Below are 17,808 nucleotides of genomic sequence, written 5' to 3'. Positions count from 1 at the left end.
GATTTTATTCCTTTTATATTTGCAAAAACAGATGATTCAGAAGGACAGGGTGGCATGAAAGCAGAAAGAGGTTTGTGTGTGAGAAAGGGGAAGGGTGATAGAAAGAGAAAGACTTTTTACTAACCTTTCTCCTTTTCTCATGTTAACTTGCTGGAGATTCTTATCTGTTCTACTCTCATGCACCATGCATTACTAGATTTCTGGGAATTATAAAAAAATAGTGTTGGCTGTATATGAGAAATCACTACTATGTTGTTTAATGTTTTATTTAATTTAATTTAATTTATTAGATTTCTATGCCGCCCCACTCCGGAGACTCGGAGCGGTTGTTATTAATGTTTTTATTAATGTTCCCCTACATTTAAAAAAACATGCATTTTGTTTGAAAACAAGCATAATGGTAGGTTAAGCTAAAACCTGAATAAGAGCCAATTTGGTGTAGTGGTTAAAGCACCAGGCTAGAAACCAGGAGATTTTGAGTTCTAGTCCCACTTTAGACATGAAGTCAGTTTAGTGCCTTTGAGTCAGTCAATAGCTCCCAGTCCTAAGAAGAAGGCTATAGCCCAGTGATGGTGAACTTTTTTGTTGTTGCCGGCTGAAAATGGCACGATATGCACATGCACGCTGCCATTTTCAGCCTGCAACAACCAATCCCATAATGCAAAACACCCTTCGTGCACATGCAACCTCCCCGCACACATGTCACACTACGCATGCGCCTCATTCAGAATTTGCTTGCAGAGGTGTTTCTTCTGTCCTAGGCTTCCTGATTAAATAAAACAGCACAAACGGTGTCTCACAAACCTCTTTTATTTGTAACGGCTGCTAAATATTTTCATTATTTTCATTCATCCAAACAAAGTAAAACAAGTCCAACTAAAGTCTTTCAGGGAAAAACAGATAACACACACGACCTTTGGTCTTTGGCAAGGGGTGGGGTTTCAGTGAAGGTGTCCGAAAACCCAAGCAGGAAAAGGGAGAAAAGAAGCCCAAGCCAAGCTTCCCAATAAGGAGAGCGAGATCTGAAACATAGGCATGCCTGGCCATAGCCTTCCCTTTCTCCATCAGCACCAGGTTGTCAGCGCTCCAAATAGCACCTGAGAAATAAATCAAGTCCCAGTCCAATTCTCTCAATCAGAGCTTGATTTATTAACAGAGCCATGTTGGTTACACCATTCCGATTCTGAATACAGTGATACCTCGTCTTACAAACCCCTCGTCGTACAAACTTTTCGAGATACAAACCCGGGGTTTTAAGATTTTTTTGCCTCTTCTTCCAAACGATTTTCACCTTACAAACCCAAGCCGCCCCCACTGGGATGCCCCGCCTCCGGACTTCTGTTGCCAGCAAAGCGGAAGTCCAGAGGTGGGGTTTCCCAGCGAGGGGAGCCTCAGTGAAATCTCAGCATCACAAAAACACGGAAGTCTGAAGGTGGGGTTTCGAGGACTTCCGTGGTTTTGCGATGCTGCAATTTCGCTGAGGCTCCCCTCGCTGGGAAACCCCACCGCCTGACTTCCATTGCCAGTGAAGCACCTGTTTTTGCACTGCTGGGATTCCCTTGCAGCATCACAAAAACACGGACGTCCAGAGGTGGGGTTTCCCATGGAAGGGAGCCTCAGGGGAATCCCAGCAGTACAAAAATGGGCACTTCGGCTGGCAAAAGAGGTGAGTTTTGGGCTTGCACACATTAATCACTTTTCCATTGATTCCTATGGGAAGCATTGTTTCATCTTACAAGCTTTTCACCTTACAAACCTCGTCCTGGAACCAATTAAGTTCATAAGACAAGGTATCACTGTACTTCTCAGAATCCCACCTAGGTTAAGGTTCATCTTACATCCCCACACCCACAAGTTCATCACGAGAGCCAGTCCGTGTGCAGGGGTTTATCAACTTCCCCATCTCTTCAGTTGTGGCAGAACAAATGGTGACCTTGGCTCGGAGAAAGGAATCTTTGGTTGTGTAGTAATTTTCCCACTGACTACTCACTGCCCCTCCAAACCCCCCTTATGCTGTATTACTGTGGCAGGCCAAAATCTCTAACTCCACATGATGGCTTTGGCCTGACACAGGTGCTATACGGAGCCTTTTGGATCTCATTCTCCTTGTGACAACTGGGGTGTAGATAGATGGGGATTGGGTGGGGATGCCATGTGGCTTACGGTTGGGCCTATCACCCGCCGCTGCAGCCACACAGAGGCTAGCCGCTGATGCTTCCTTCCTGGAGTGGCAGGGCTACACAGGAGGAACACTGGAAGACAACTCGGGGTAGCATTTGTTGGCTGGGTGACCACCTGCCACACCCTCTTATCCTTCCCTGGCTCGGCTCTTTGTACCTCCACCGTTTTTATTAAGCTCCCCCACCCAAAAAATGCCAGACCCCAACGAACACCCATTGTTTCAGCAAAATGTAATTTGCCTGTCACTCCCTCACAGACCGACTGCAGCCTTGTTCACATGCAAACATACTAACTATATAGTACTTGCTTGCAAGATACATTCTCTCCCCTTTCTCTCACTGTTTATCTCATACTCAACCCACCTGAGATATGATAGGCATTTTGCATGTTAATAAAAAATCTGCATTCCCCCATCTGTCATCTTTGTATTTTTTTAAAAAACAGTACACCAGCTTTTAAGAACTGATAACAGCTATCAGTTCAAAGACCAAGGCAGGTCGGAAGAAAATTTATATCGAGCTGTCAGTTAGAAAGGAAGCATGTTGGAAAGTATTTGGGTATTTGAAGTGAGAACTAGAGGGGGGAGCAAGTTTGAAGAATAAGGTCAAAACAGTTCAATTTGTGATTTGAGTCTTGTGGTCAACATTGTTTTCATTTTGCATGAGAAAGAATCATTTTTTTCTTTTCCATGGCTCCACCCGGAATCTGCCACTGGTCCCAGTTCCTGAACAAATACAAAGAATTCAACTGGGATTTGTAAACTAGTTTTAAGGAATGTGTTTATTCAGCTTAGAAACTTCCAGTTGGTTTTGAATGTCAGAAGGAAGTCATGTCATAGTACTGCGTTAGACTGTAGGAGGCATAAAACTGGGAAATCACCTGCAACCCACTACAGAGATACAGTCTGCTATAAGAGGAAGAGGAGGAAAACGTTTTAATCCTTTAAAGTGATACTACTCCAAAGGGAGGATGAACCTCCAAAATGCTTCAGTAATCCAACAAACCTGTACCTGCACTTTCAGGGAATAGTTATATTTTATCCATTTCCATAACAATCTTCAAACATTGATCTGTCTTGGAGAAGAATAAAAACAAACGTGCCATTATACCTCCTTTCCAGTGAAGGGCTATCAAAATTTTTACTACCACACTGTGGGGTGGAGCTCCATTTTTGCTATCCCACTGCATTCCCCCACCCCTTCTGGGCAGTAGTCCACCCCTGTTTCTTTCCCTCAAATCTGCACACATTGGACTATAAAGATAGCCAACATTCTATGTTCAGGTATGACTGTAGAGAACATCAGCCACATCTATCAAATGGGATCCCTTGATTAGTATGATCTGAATAAAATTGCTTGGACTGTTTCATTAAGACATATAATGATACCTTGTCTTACAAACTTAATTGGTTCCGGGACCAGGTTCTCTTCGGAGAGGGGCGGCATACAAATCCAAGTAATAAATAAAAGTTTGTAAGACGAAACAATGTTTCCCATAGGAATCAATGGAAAAGCAATTAATGCGTGCAAGCCCAAAATTCACCCCTTTTGCCAGCTGAAGTGCCCGTTTTTGCACTGCTGGGATTCCCCTGCAGCATCACAAAAACATGGAAGTCCGGAGGGGAGGCTCAGGGGAATGCCAGCAGCGCAAAATCTGGTGCTTCATTGGCAATGGAAGTCCGGAGGCGGGGCCTCCCAGCAGTGGCGATGGGTTTGTAAGATGAAAATAGTTTGTAAGAAGAGGCAAAAAAATCTTAAACCCCGGGTTTGTATCTCGAAAAGTTTGTATGACGAGGCGTTTGTAAGACGAGGTATCACTGTATACTGTATTTTTTGGAGTATAAGATGTACCTTTTTATCCCCCAAAAGAGGGTGAAAAGTTGGGTACATCTTATATACCAAATGTAGCCCCACCCAACCATCCTACCCTTTGGCCTCTGCCTCCCAGAAATTTACCTCCTTGCAGAAAACAACGCAGAGCCTGATTAGCACAAGCAATTGATTATCAGCCTCCTGACCCACAGCCGATTCAGCAAAGGCAGGCCATGTGCTAGAACTGAAAGTGAAACTAACTACAAAGAGGCAAATTGCTGGGAGGTGGACTGCTGGCAATGTTGGATTGCTGAACTATAAATGTCTATAGAATATTCACATTATTAGACTTATTTTTTTAGGACTGCTTTATTATTGTTCTAGACCAGTGGTCCCCAACGTTTTTTCCACCAGGGACCAGTTTCAGCAAGACAATTTTTCTATGGCCCAGTGGGGGCGGAAAGGGGCGTGGTTGGGGGCAGGATTAAGCATGGGGGTGCTGGTCCTCCCCGCCTCTCTTTCCCGCCATCGTCCTGTGGCCGGCAGAACCTGCCTCCCAAGCCCTCTTGCCCAGTGGGAGCTAAGCGCTGGAGAGAGGAGGTCAGGCTGGCCCTCCTGCCTCCCCCCAGCCAAAAACGCAAAAGCGCCCCGCGGCAGAAGCCAAAAGAGGCTTGAGCCTCTCGGTCCTTCCCGCCCCTCTGTCCCATCCATCGTCCTGTGGCCGGCAGAACCTGCCTCCCGAGGCCTCTTGCCCGGCGGGAGGCGAAGCGCTGGAGGGAGGGGGTGGCGGCATGAGGGCCGGCAGCTGCTGACTCCACGGACCGGTGCAACATGCCCCGCGGCCCGGTACTGGTCCGCGGCCCGGTGGTTGGGGACCCCTGTTCTAGACAACTTAACAAAATGAAGAAGCCTTTTAAAAGAAGTATTGACCTGAAGAGGCCCAGTGCTATTGTATCTTCTTTTAAATAGCAGAGAATAACTATACTTCCAGAAAGCCACATCAAATTTAAAGATCTCTAAAAGTATAATCTGAAATGTAACAGTGTTCTGTTTAGTATTAAGATAGGACAGTTAAACCCTGACTTAGTCATGTTTGGAGTAGGTCTATTTAAATAATTGGGAGGAGTTAGTGTGACTACATTTAAGAAAAATCTCTGGCATTAATATACTGTCTTAATGTACATTTCTCCAATTCTTTGCTATTTCTTTGGGTCAGACACACATGCACAGAAATACACAACAAACATCTGTACTGTTTGCAACTACACAACAAACATCTGTACTGTTTGCAAATTGCTGGGAGGCAGAGACCTTTTTTCCTTGATTTCCTCCCCCAAAACTAAGGTCCGTCTTATACTCCGGTGAGTCTTATACTCTGAAAAATATGGTAGTTATTATTTCTGATAGATTTCATATATACCATATTGTTTTATGTGGGACGTCTTAGCTACTTTGAATGATCAATAATTGGCAGGTAAGCTGGCAAGTTATTACCCCAAGAAATCTTCGTAGAAATCTCTGCCTACATCATCATTTTTCATAAGGTACATCTTATACTCCAAAAAATAAAGTGTATGTCTCAATGAAAAGGGGAAAACTGAGAAAGACTACAAAAGATCTAGCAATGCCAGGGAGACAGAAATAGTCTGAGGAATGATTTATTCAGGGTGACAGCTATGATTTTCTTCCACTAACATTGGAACCAGACCTTGGTAGTAACATCTTTATATTTTGAAGAGAAATACAAACATTATGATGACCTTTCATAACATGTCATTTTCTTTCTTTCTTTTTAAAAGATATTGATGAATGTATCACCAGTGCCCACTCCTGTAGGTCAGATCAGGTCTGTGTCAACCTAAGGGGATCATTCACCTGCCAGTGCCGAAGTGGGTATCAAAAACGAGGAGAGCAGTGCTTTGGTAAGTACTACACTGCAAAATGCATTTTGTCAGGTATGTGGATAGGCTGAAGCAGAAGTGGCTCAGCAATATTGAAGCAGCCACAATTCCCTTGGGAGCAAGAAGTCCCAGTATTCTGTAAGTTATAAGGATCATTTGTTTAAAAAGTGAAAAGTTACAGACATGGGAGTTTTAGTAGTACAGTGGTACCTCATCATACGAACTTAATTGGTTCCAGGAGGAGGTTCGTAAGGTGAAAAGTTCGTAAGATGAAACAATGTTTTCCATAGGAATCAATGTAAAAGCAAATAATGCGTGCAAATCCTTCAGGAAAATCCCAAACTTTAGAAGGGAGGCGAACAGAGGGCAGAGAGGAGCAGCTAAAGGGGGTGGGTGGAAGAAGCAAGGCTAGGCTAAAGGGTGAGTTGGAAGGAAGAAAGGCAAGGGGGGCGCCCTCCCTTTTATTTCTTCAAAAGACACCATTTCAGTTCCTTTGCAAGCATGTTGTTCTCTGCAAAAAATTTCCTCCCCCAAGCTGCCCCTCCCTCCTCCCTTTTCTTTCTTAAAAAGACACCCTTTCAGTTCCTTTGCAAGCATGTTGTTCTCTGCAAAAAATTTCCTCCTCCAAGCTGCCCCTCCCTCTTTTCTTTCTTAAAAAGGCACCCTTTCAGTTCCTTTGCAAGCATGTTGTTCTCTGCAAAATCTTTCCTCCCCCAAGCTGCCCCTCCCTCCTCCCTTTCCTTTCTAAAAAAGACACCCTTTCAGTTCCTTTGCAAGCACGTTGTTCTCTGCAAAATGTTTCCTACTCCAAGCAGCCCCTCCCTTTTCTTTCTTCAAAAAAGGGGGGGGGGGAAGAAACCCCTTCATCCTAGCAGCAGCTGCTTGGGTTCATAAGGTAAAAATAGTTCGGAGGAAGAGGCAAAAAAATCTTAAACACCGGGTTCGTATCTTGAAAAGTTCGTTAGAAGAGGCGTTCGTAAGATGAGGTATCACTGTATATAGTATAGGTGACCATATATAAATTTTTGCAGTGAAATAAATAAATAAATGGACACACGTGGGAAACAACAAATTTGCTATTACTCATCTGCTGCAGCCAGCAATGTAGTTGCTTTCATGAGGATGATGAACGTTGTGATTATCACACGTGAAGGATAGGTAGCTGTGAAAAGCTACTATGAGGTTTAAGATGTGGAAAGCTTTTAAGAAGACTGTGCATTGAAACATTTGGGGGGGGGGGATAAGTTCAACATGTAGAAGTACCTATTTTCAAATAATTAAAGCAGTCACGGGGAGCTGTTTAGTGCCTTTAACAGGACATGTTTATGCCTGTACATAAGAGGGTAGCTGCTAAACCAGCACACTGACTTTGCAAATAGATGCTTTATTTGCTACCTCATTTTTGTCAAGCATGTATATGATTACAGGCAAAGTATAAACATTAATATGAGTATATAATAAGTACAAACGTGGTTTGGAGAACATTACATTTTTTTAATACATGGGGACTGTCGATCTTGACAAGGACGGTAGGCACTCTGGTACTCTTATGCACGCCCCTTACAAACCTCTTAGGAATGGGGTGAGGTCAACGGTAGACAATTTAAAGTTAAAGATTTGGAGGTTTGGAGAAGAAACTATAGAGTTGGGTAATATGTTCCAGGTCTTGATCACTCTGTTGCTGAAGTCACATTTTTTTGCAATGACGTTTGGAGCAGTTTACATTAAGTTTCTATCTATTGTGAGCTCATTGTTTTGGTTGAAGCTGCAGTAGTCATTGACAGGTAGGATTTTGTGTGATACATTTAGGTCAGATCGAAGGTGGCATAGGTCTAAATTTTCTAGGCCTAAAACTTTGGGTCTGGTGCCATAAGGTATTCTGTTGCGAACGGAGGAGTGTAATACTTGTCTTGTGAAATATCTTTGGACATTCCTAATTGTATTAATGCCCAATATGTATTGTGGATTCCAGGCAGATGAATTGTATTCGAGAATTGGTCTAACAAATGTTTTATATGCTCTAGTTAGAAATGCAATATTACTAGAGAAGAAGCTACGCAAGATTAAGTTAACCATTTTTAATGTCTTCTTACTAATGCTATTGCAGTGGGCTCTGGCACTTAGATCATTAGAGATGAGTATTCCAAAGCCCTTTGCTTTGAGTGAGGATCGTCAACAAGGTCGTGATCATCTATTTTGTGTTCTGATTATTTTTGCCACTGTGTAAGACTGAATATTTGTTGATTGAGATTTGAAGTTGCCAGTTGATTCATAGATAAGGTATTTTTGAAGGGTAGTTGGTAGTATTGAATAGTTTTACATCATCTGCAAAGAGGACACAGTTGCTGTTTATATTGCCCCAAAAAGTCATTTATGTAAAGAATAAAGAGAGTTGGTCCTAAAATGCTTCCGTGGGGAACATTGTTGTTAACAGGAACAGGGTTTGATAAAGTGCTTTCTCTTTTGACCACTTGTTGTCTGTTTGACAGGAACACAGTAATTCATTTGTGCAGGGGTCCAGAAGAGCCGTAAGATTTTCATTTTAGAAGTAGTTTGTCATGTACCACTGAGTCAAAGGCTTTGCAAAAGTCTATGTAAATTGTGTCTGTTGCTTTAACCCTGATTGAGTTGTGTAGTCCATATGTTTTTACAGTGTAGGATTTGTAGATTGTAGGATAATTTTTTCCTGAAACCAAATTGTTTCTGACAGAGTAGGTTGTTTGTCTCTAAGTGGAGACTCACTTTGAATCAATGAGAATCAAATTGCTGGCAGTTGGCAGAGTCACTTCTTCTCTTCTAAGTTGTAAATCTGTTATAAGTCGAGGATTACCTGTATATGAAAATTAGTCTCCACTAAGAATGCCAGATGTAAGGGGCGTACATAAGTGCACTGGTGTGCCTTTCATCCCCTGTCCAATTGTCTTTCCTTTCTCTCACTTATCATATATATTTTCTTTCTTTCATATATCCTCTCCTCTAAGTTCACTTTTACCCTTGTATATATTACTACATATATATTACTACATGTCTACTTTTCTTCCTATGTATTTGTGTATTGGACAAATGAATAAATAAAAAATAAATAAATGTATTCTTAAAATGAAAGAGGGCGTTACACTTTGATATTTTTCTTTGCAATATGCTACTTTTCTATAAAATTTTGTTTTAATGAAAAATACATAAAAGGAAATTAAAAAGGAAAGTGAGGGGCACAAAGGGTTGTTTGCAGATATTGCTGCTCATCAGCTCCATGTATACAATTCCTATGATATTAAAATTGTATGTGGCAGTTCATTTTTTTTGTAACTTCATTTTTGGAATTATTTTTTAAAATACTTCTGTTCTAATGGCAACATAGACATTGATGAATGCACGTTCCCTTCCTTTTGCCACCATCGGTGTGTGAACAGTGCTGGTTCCTACCACTGCCATTGCAATGCTGGCTTTCAGTTAACTTCTGACAACCGCACATGTGCCGGTAAGCACACTTCAAGACATTTCTGTAAAAATTGTCATGTTTAATTTATTTTACTGTCATATTTTCTGGTTATATAAATGCAAGATGCATGGAATGCAATGATGATAGCTATTTATGTGGTATATAAAATGGCCAGTCACTTCAAGAAATGCAATCATCAATCATTCAAAGTACCTCTAGTATGTGATTTCATTTTTGTTCTTTTATAGAATAATAATAAAAATAAAAGGTGTTCTATATCAATAATAGTGATTTAGATTTAATAGTGATTTAGATTAGTGTGGTTATAAAGTATTGCTCTGATCCTGCCTTTGTATGTGTATGATGCATTTCTTATTTCAGTTTCAAATATCTTTCAGTTAAGGATATTTTAACTGATTTTGTTATGAACTTTTAGGGAACTGATTGAAGAATACTTATAGAATTATAAAAGTAATTGCTAAAATCCCCCTCCCCCATATCTTCACCAAAGTGGTGTTGTAATATTAATTGTCCCAGAGTTCATAGAATTATTTCTGAAAAACCAAAAGTCTCCAATATAGGGGAGGGGTGGCAATGGGTACATTTGAAATGTTGAAAGTCTATTGGGGGGCATTTAAATAAATGACGGGGTGGCTTTCCTATTCCAAAAAAGGCAAACACAGAAGGCGGAGGGTTGCTCAGCACAAAACACCCAGGTACACTAATTACCTTGAGGTGTTGGGCGGCATATTAGGTAGGTAGGTAGGTAGGTAGGTAGGTAGGTAGGTAGGTAGGTAGATAGATAGATAGATAGATAGATAGATAGATAGATAGATAGATAGATAGATAGATAGATAGATAAAGTCCTGCATCTCAGTCTAGTAATTATTTCAGCTAATCACAGTCTTAAACTGCCCCTTTACCTATCAATGGATGACTTTAGAGCAGTGGTCTTCAAACTTGGCAACTTTTAAGATTTGCGGACTTCAATTCCAAGAATTCTCCAGCCAGCATAGCTTAAAGTTGCTAAATTTGGGTACTCCTGCTTTAGAGAATAAGTATAAGAATTCCCGTAACTTATGAGTAAATTTAAAATTCTTGGGAAGCTCTGTGTCATACAGTATTAGAGTCAAATATTGGGAATGTTTTGGATTGGATATAATGGATATATAGAGCCAACTTGATGTCATGATTAAGACATCAGGCTGGGAACCAGGAGACTCTGAGTTCTATTCCTGCCTTGAGCACAAAGCCAGTTGAGTGACCTTAGGCCAGTCACTTTCTTTGAACCCCTTGAAGGAAGCAATAGCAAATCATTTCTGAAAAATCTTGCCAAGAAAATTGTAGGGACTTGTCCAGGCAGCCTTCAAGAGTTGGCCATGATTGAATGGAAGGGAAAAATGGATATAATCACGTTTAATATGAATGTAATATGAATAAAAGTTTGCATATGTATAAAAACATTTCTATAGAAAGGAGCCTGCTTTCTTTATGTCTGAATAAGGTATGTTGTTTTAGGGGGAAAAAATTCTGTCCCAGTTCTATTCAGAGGCTTGGATTTCAAGTCCGAACCTGTTAAAAATGCAATTATTGGAATTGAAATCGTAGGGAATGACTCAAGACTTTCATTGAAATGTAACACTCATCTACATGTTTATAAGCACTAATGTTAAAACTTACAGATTTTTGTGGGCAAATCTTCTGTTCTTTTAAGTAGAAGTTACTTTCTAGTCTTTGCATTGATTAAAAGTTGCATCTTTAATGAAAGTTGAATAAGAATAAAAGGGCAAGTTCTGATATATCAAATGTTGAGTTTGAGAGCTCAGTGCCAAAAACTTTGATTTGACTGAATTAATAATTTGGTTTTGTTGAATGATTGGTCTATTGTCAGTGGTGATTTCTGAACAGACTTAATAAACCTGTGTGAAAGAACCACTATTTTGTGTGCAAAATGTTCCATGTTCATTCCTGGGATCTCACCTACCAGGATAAGATATGATGAAAGGAGGGCTACCCGTTCTCTGCAAAACCAGTGGCAATCTGAGCAGGCAGCATAGGCTGGTAGCATAGTATAATTAAGCTTTTTATGTCATAGAGAAGGGGTCTGTTATGTATGCAAATGTTGTGTATGTAAATATCCTAAATGTAAATATAGCAATATACATACCGGCTGCGGATTGGTTGAATCCGCAGGTGGGGAATTCTAACGGCTGTCTAAGCCATGCCTCTGCAAGGGAAAAGAGTTTAAAAGAGGCAGTTCGACCACGCACCTCTCAGTCTTAACCATTACTCGATCATTCAGATTCGGATAGCTGTTTCTTTCCAGCCAGATCTGAATAAACAAAGATTTAGGCTACAACGAGTCAGACCTTATTTCAATCTTAACATGGTCCCCAACGCCCAGGCCACAACCATTACTTAATTTTTATTACATTCTTCTTCACTATCCAATACTATATTTTGGCTAAAATCCAAATGTCTTAAACACTTAAAACTAGATTACAGCTTAATCACCACTCTTAAACATAGCAATTAAATTAATTAGTTTGATTAACATTTTTATTTGATTATATTGAGATGGCAATTAATTCCAAAACCAAATCACAGATTAAAGTAAAAAAAAACTGATCATGACCAATTTCTAGTTCTCGGAGTTCATAATAATCTTAGAAAATCTTAGGAAACAAAACAAGATTATATGGATTTTTGAGTTCTCAATTTTGTAGTTATGCCATATCTCATAGAGAAATTTGGATGAAATTGGAGAAGATGATCCCCAGTACACCTGAGGTTCCCATTTAGAATGCTATATCCCAACAAATTCTCATTTCAAAACATTTTTTGAAGTAGAAGTTATAATATTTGCACTTCTTATTCTCAAAATCTGCTTTATCTTAGCTCAAATATAGAAGTAGAATAGAATAATAGAAATGGAAGAGACCTTGGAGGTCTTTTAATCCAACCCCCTGTTCAAGCTTTAGTTGTTTTTGTCATAAAATAGATATAAGGATACAAAAACTTAACAATAGAAAAACTAAGAAACCACCACAAATGAATACCAAGGATTGGTGTGTCACTTATTTATTGGAGTTTTATGCACAAATTCATAGCATAACAAATAACCTGCAGAATTCAATTTAAAATAAAAGCAAAAACATGTTTGTGGTTGTGTAGGTATATATAAAGTAGCCATAGTAAATAATGAAGATTAAAAAAAACTAATCCTAACAATGAAAAGAAATTAAAATGCACATAACATTTAATTATCTACCTACCTAATGTTATTACCATATTTTTGGAGTATAAGGTACACCACAATATAAGACACACCTAGATTTTAGTGGTGGAAAACAAAGAAAATAGTATTCTGTACCAAATGATGTAGTAATATATTATTTAATAAAATACCAGTGTAGCTTTATTTATTTATTTTATTTATTTATTAGATTTGTATGCCGCCCCTCTCCGTTAATACTTTTCACAAACATGTATACTTTTTTACAACCATGTATACTTTTTACAAACTGCAGACTTGACAGCTTTAAGACTTGTGGACTTCAACTCCCAGAATTCCTCCTCCAGTCATGCTAGCTCAGCAATGGAAGTTGAAGGTCACAACTTTAAACTTGTCAAGTTTGAAGACCCTTGCACCCCTAACCCATATTATTATTATTATTATTATTATTATTATTATTATTATTATTATTTATTAGATTTGTATGCCGCCCCTCTCCGAAGACCCATAACCCAAGGGTCTTCAATCTTGACAGCTTAAAAATTAGTGGACTTCAACTCCAAGAATTCCTCCTCCAATCATGCTAGATGGAGTAATTAGAAAGCACAAAACATCTCCGTTTTTTGCAAAAAAAAATGGGCCATTTTTTGCAAAAATGTAATGGGCAAAGGGTCTGGGAAGCCTGCAGAGAACTCCTGGGTGCTGGGGGGATAACAAAAATGCCCCAGTTTTGTAAAAAAAGGGGGGGGGTGTATTGTTTGCTCATTTTTTCACAAAAACAGAGACATTTTTGCCATCTCCCAGCCCACAGGAGTTCTCTACAGGCTTCTCAGACCCTCTGCCCACTCCATTTTTGCAAAACATGGACCCATTTTTCACAAAAATGGGATGTGGGAGCAGGCCTTCAGGACAGCAAAAATGCAAAAAAGACGCGCTGACATTTTCATCCTCTATTGGGGGGGAAGGTGCGTCTTATACTCCGAAAAATATGGCAAATACTATGGACATGATGTTCCATTATAACAACACTTCAGCAGCACTTCAGTAACTACATGCAAGATGCCATTAGGTTCTTACAGGCTCTCATAGGCCTTAATCACTACACCTATAACCAATCTGATTTATGACCTCCCACAGTAGCTTCATATAGATATTAAACAACAGGGAGATGACAAAATCCTGCTACAGTATAACACACAAGAAAAAAGCTATGTGCCACTTCCTCCTTTTACCACCGAGTAAAAGCGCCCACTGAAGAAAGAACAGAGCCATTACAAACCATTGCTCCAAAGCCCAAAGCTGGCAGGTGGCAAAAAAGATACAGTTCTCAGTAATATCAATGCCACTGAATACCCAGAAGGAATAGAGCAAAAACACTACTTACATTTAAATCCCAGAAAAAGATTGATCTAAGGGTAGCTAGTGCCATTTCCACTACATGGTGAGTCCTAACTAAAAAGCATTTGGCTAATCCTCTCCTACCATGGTGATTTGTAGATCAAGGGTCTCCAACCTTGGCAACTTTAAGCCAGGCAGACGTCAACTCTCTGAATTCCCCAATCAGTTTTGCTGGCTGGGGAATTCTGGGAGTTGAAGTCCACCAGGCATAAAGTTGCCAATGTTGGAGACTCCTGTTGTAGATTATGTTCCCACCATCTTTCAATAACTTTTCCCCAAAAGGTAATGTTGGAAACTAGTTTTTAATTATCCAAATTGGCTGCCTCCAGCAAGGGCCCCTAAAGGGAGGGACAAGTCACAGCTTACCTCAGGCTATAACAACCATCATGTTCTCTCCTGTCCCCTATAGCAGTGATTTTCAATCTTTTTTGAGCCGCGGCACATTTTTTACATTTACGAAACTCTGGGGCACATTGAGCAGGGGGGGGCGCAAAAAAAGTTTGGACAAAAAAATTCTCTCTCTCTCTCTCTCTTCCTCCCCTTCACTCTATTTCTTTCTCCCTCCCTCTTTCTTTCTCTCCCTTCCTTCCTCTTTCTCTCTCTCTCTCTCCATCCCTCTTTCTTGCTCTTCCTTCCTTCCTCTCTTTTTTGCTCTCTTTCTCTCTCCCTTCCTACCTCCCTCTATGTCTTTCTCTCTCTCTCCTTCCCTCCCTCTCTTTCTCTCTCTTGCTTTCTTTCTCTCTCTTGCTCTCTCTCTCTCTCTTTCTTTCTCTTGTTTTCTTTCTTTCTCTCTCTCTTGCTTTCTTTCTCTCTGAGCTTCGCGGCACACCTGACCATGTCTCGCGGCGCACTAGTGTGCCACGGCACACTGGTTGAAAAACACTGCCCTATAGGATCCCAATTAGGCACAGGTATAGTCATGAATGGCAGAGAGTATGCTACAGTGTCTTAGCCATTTTATCACAATCTACAGGCCAAAAAGAGTCCCAGCTAATGCCAGAGATGATATCTCAGTCTTTGTAGAAGAGTAAAAAAGAAGACTGACAAAAATATTAATGTATTTAGGCAAAAGAAACTGAAATATCTTTTTAAATCCAAACAACATAACATTTGGAAGCAGCTCAGAAACATGCCTCCTTAATTCAGTGGTGTATACGAAGAAGGATGAGGTAAAAAACTTTGTAAAGTTCTGTTATTCAATCTGCTATCCAATCTTAATCCAAGTAGTTTTAGTCTTCCTGTGATGTTCATTTTCTGGTGTGGTCTACTTAGTGTCACTCTTCATATAGACCCTGCCCAAGACGACTTTAAGATAGAGCAAATATAAGTAATTCTTTCAGCTAAATACTGTACTGGACAAATTGGTGATGGACTAGGCAAAAAGAAGAAGAAGGGAAGGTTTCCTCACTTTTTCTGACAAAGGAGCTCAAAAATCATAACAAAACTGTTGGTCAACCATTACAATAAAAGAGGAAAATGGAAAGATTTTGCCTCTTCTCCAATCACAGGGTAGGCATGAATAAGGGCTTGTAACTATGCTCAGTCAGGTTTGGGTCATTGCTTTAAATGTCGTATTTGGTGCTTCATCTCCAAGAAACCAAAGATAATTGGAGTGCAGTGAAAAACCACTGAGGTACACTCATCAGCCCTGGTTATTCTCTGTTACCAGTACAGTGGTACCTTAAGATACGAACTTAATTGGTGCCGGGAGGAGGTTCGTAAGGTGAAAAGTTCGTAAGATGAAACATTGTTTCCCATAGGAATCAATGGAAAAGCAATTAATGCGTGCAAGCCCAAAACTCAGAAACCGGGAAGCCGGCCGCCACCACCAAAGGAGGCTTGAGCCTCCCTTTGCCCCACGCTGCTTCGCCCTGCCTGTTGTCCTGGGTGAAGTGTTGGGGGGAGGGAGTCAGGAAGGTCCTCCTGCTCCCCTCCCCAGCCAAAAACACAAAGACATGCAGGGCGGAGCAGCGTGGAGCAAAGGGAGGCTGAAACCGCCGGTGGCTTCAGCTTCCCATTGCTCCGCGGGAGCGGCAGACCGCCTTTGTATTTTTGGCTGGGGGTGGGGGAAGCAGGAGGCGCAGGATCGGGCCAGCGGCGGGGGCGCCGCGAGGTAGCAGGTCAGCATCCTGGGCGGCTGGGCAGTGGGCGAGGAGGCGCGGCCAAGCAGACCTGGCTCCGGCTCCGGCTAAACCTCCAGCGAGGATGGGGCGGGCAGTGGGCGCAGCGGCAGCGGTAGCAGCGAGGGTGCGTCCGATTCGGGGCTGGCGGCCCCCAACGCAGTGGGGAACATCGGCGCGGGAGGCAGGAGAGGACCGGGCGACTGGAGCAGCAGCGCGGCTTTTTTTTGCCTGGGAGGGAAGGTGACATGCCGGCGGCTCTAGCAGCTGCTACGAGCGGCATTTCACTTTCCCTCCCAGGCAAAAAGATGCCGGCATTCTGGGATGATGAGGCCGGACTTCCCAGGCGGAAGGCGTGCCCCTCTCCCCGGCATCTTTTTGCCTGGGAGGGAAGGTGAAATGCCGCTCGTAGCAGCTGCTACGAGCGGCATTTCACTTTCCCTCCCAGGCAAAAAGATGCCGGCATTCTGGGATGATGGGGCCGGACTTCCCAGGCGGAAGGCGTGCCCCTCTTCCCGGCATCTTTTTGCCTGGGAGGGAAGGTGAAATGCCGCTCGTAGCAGCTGCTTCCACGTTCGGCTTCAGGAGACAGCTGGGAAGCGGCGCTGCTGTTTTAAAAGGTCGCAGCCGGCCTGGGGGGCTTCCCAGCACCCCCCCGAACCCGGGTTCGTGGTTTGGGGGGGTGCTGGGAAGCCCCCCAGGCCGGCTGCGACCTTTTAAAACAGCCGCGCCGCTTCCCAGCTGTCTCCTGAAGCCGAACGCCAAAGCCGAACTTCCACATTCGGCTTCAGGAGACAGCTGGGAAGCGGCACGGCTGTTTTAAAAGGTGACAGCCGGGCTGGGGGGCTTCCCAGCAACCTCCCGAACCAAACCCGGGGTTCAGAAAAATTTTCCCTCTTCTTACGAACTTTGTTCGAGTTACAAACCGGCGTTCGGGAGGCTTCTGGGAAGCCCCGCCGCCCGGCTGTCACCTTTTAAAACAGCCGCGCGGCTTCCCAGCAGTCTCCGAACGCCGGTTCGTAACTCGAAAAAAGTTTGTAAGAAGAGGCAAAATTTTTCTGAACCCCGGGTTCGTATCACGAGTTGTTCGTAAGACGAGGGGTTCGTATCTTGAGGTACCACTGTAATTCATTACCCAATGAAACTATCAAACTGCAGGGAAATCCTATGCTATGCTAAAAGCTATTCAGATCCATAAAGCACAGGGATCAACTTTACTTCTAATTATATAGGCCACTATTTATATGCATAAAATATCCAAGTGGGGGGAGGGGGTAATAGTCCACACTTGAGAGGTTGGAGTTTCATTCCCTGTCCATTTAAATTGATTCAAAGTGAACAAGCATTCACAAAGTGAACAAGGAATGTGGTGAATGTGCTTCAAAATGGTTCAAGAAAAGATGAAAATGCCACGTGTGTCTTGTTTTCTTCTCAGACATAAATGAATGTGAGACCGGCAACCCCTGTGCCCAACTGTGCTACAATATAGTGGGTTCTTTCTTGTGCCAGTGCAATCAAGGCTTTGAGTTAAGCCCAGATAGAATCAGCTGTGATGGTGAGTAGCTGTTCAGCTTGATGAAGTTCTCCAACAACAGAGATGGGAAAGAAACTTTTGAGTAGAACAACTTCACTGTTAGTAATATGCAAAGAAGGCATCTTGCAGGTCCATGTCATTTCCTTCCTAATCAGAAGATTTAATCTTTAATGCCTTCTTAAGGCAATA

The 17,808-nt window shown here is 41.9% G+C and overlaps 1 protein-coding gene across 1 annotated transcript in view; it reads left to right on the top strand.

Moving 5' to 3' along the window:
* The window catches only part of EFEMP1 (EGF containing fibulin extracellular matrix protein 1), a 69,049-nt gene that overhangs the window by 44,147 nt on the left and 7,094 nt on the right, over positions 1-17,808 (top strand). The window contains exons 5-7 of the mRNA XM_070734768.1: positions 5,792-5,914; positions 9,252-9,371; positions 17,521-17,640. Of these exons, the coding sequence (XP_070590869.1) occupies positions 5,792-5,914; positions 9,252-9,371; positions 17,521-17,640 (363 nt within the window). The remainder of the gene's footprint in view (positions 1-5,791; positions 5,915-9,251; positions 9,372-17,520; positions 17,641-17,808) is intronic.

This window comes from Erythrolamprus reginae, chromosome 1 (genome assembly GCF_031021105.1).
Source record: "Erythrolamprus reginae isolate rEryReg1 chromosome 1, rEryReg1.hap1, whole genome shotgun sequence".
Classification (NCBI taxonomy): domain Eukaryota; kingdom Metazoa; phylum Chordata; class Lepidosauria; order Squamata; family Dipsadidae; genus Erythrolamprus; species Erythrolamprus reginae.
This window is presented reverse-complemented; position numbering and strand designations above follow the sequence as displayed.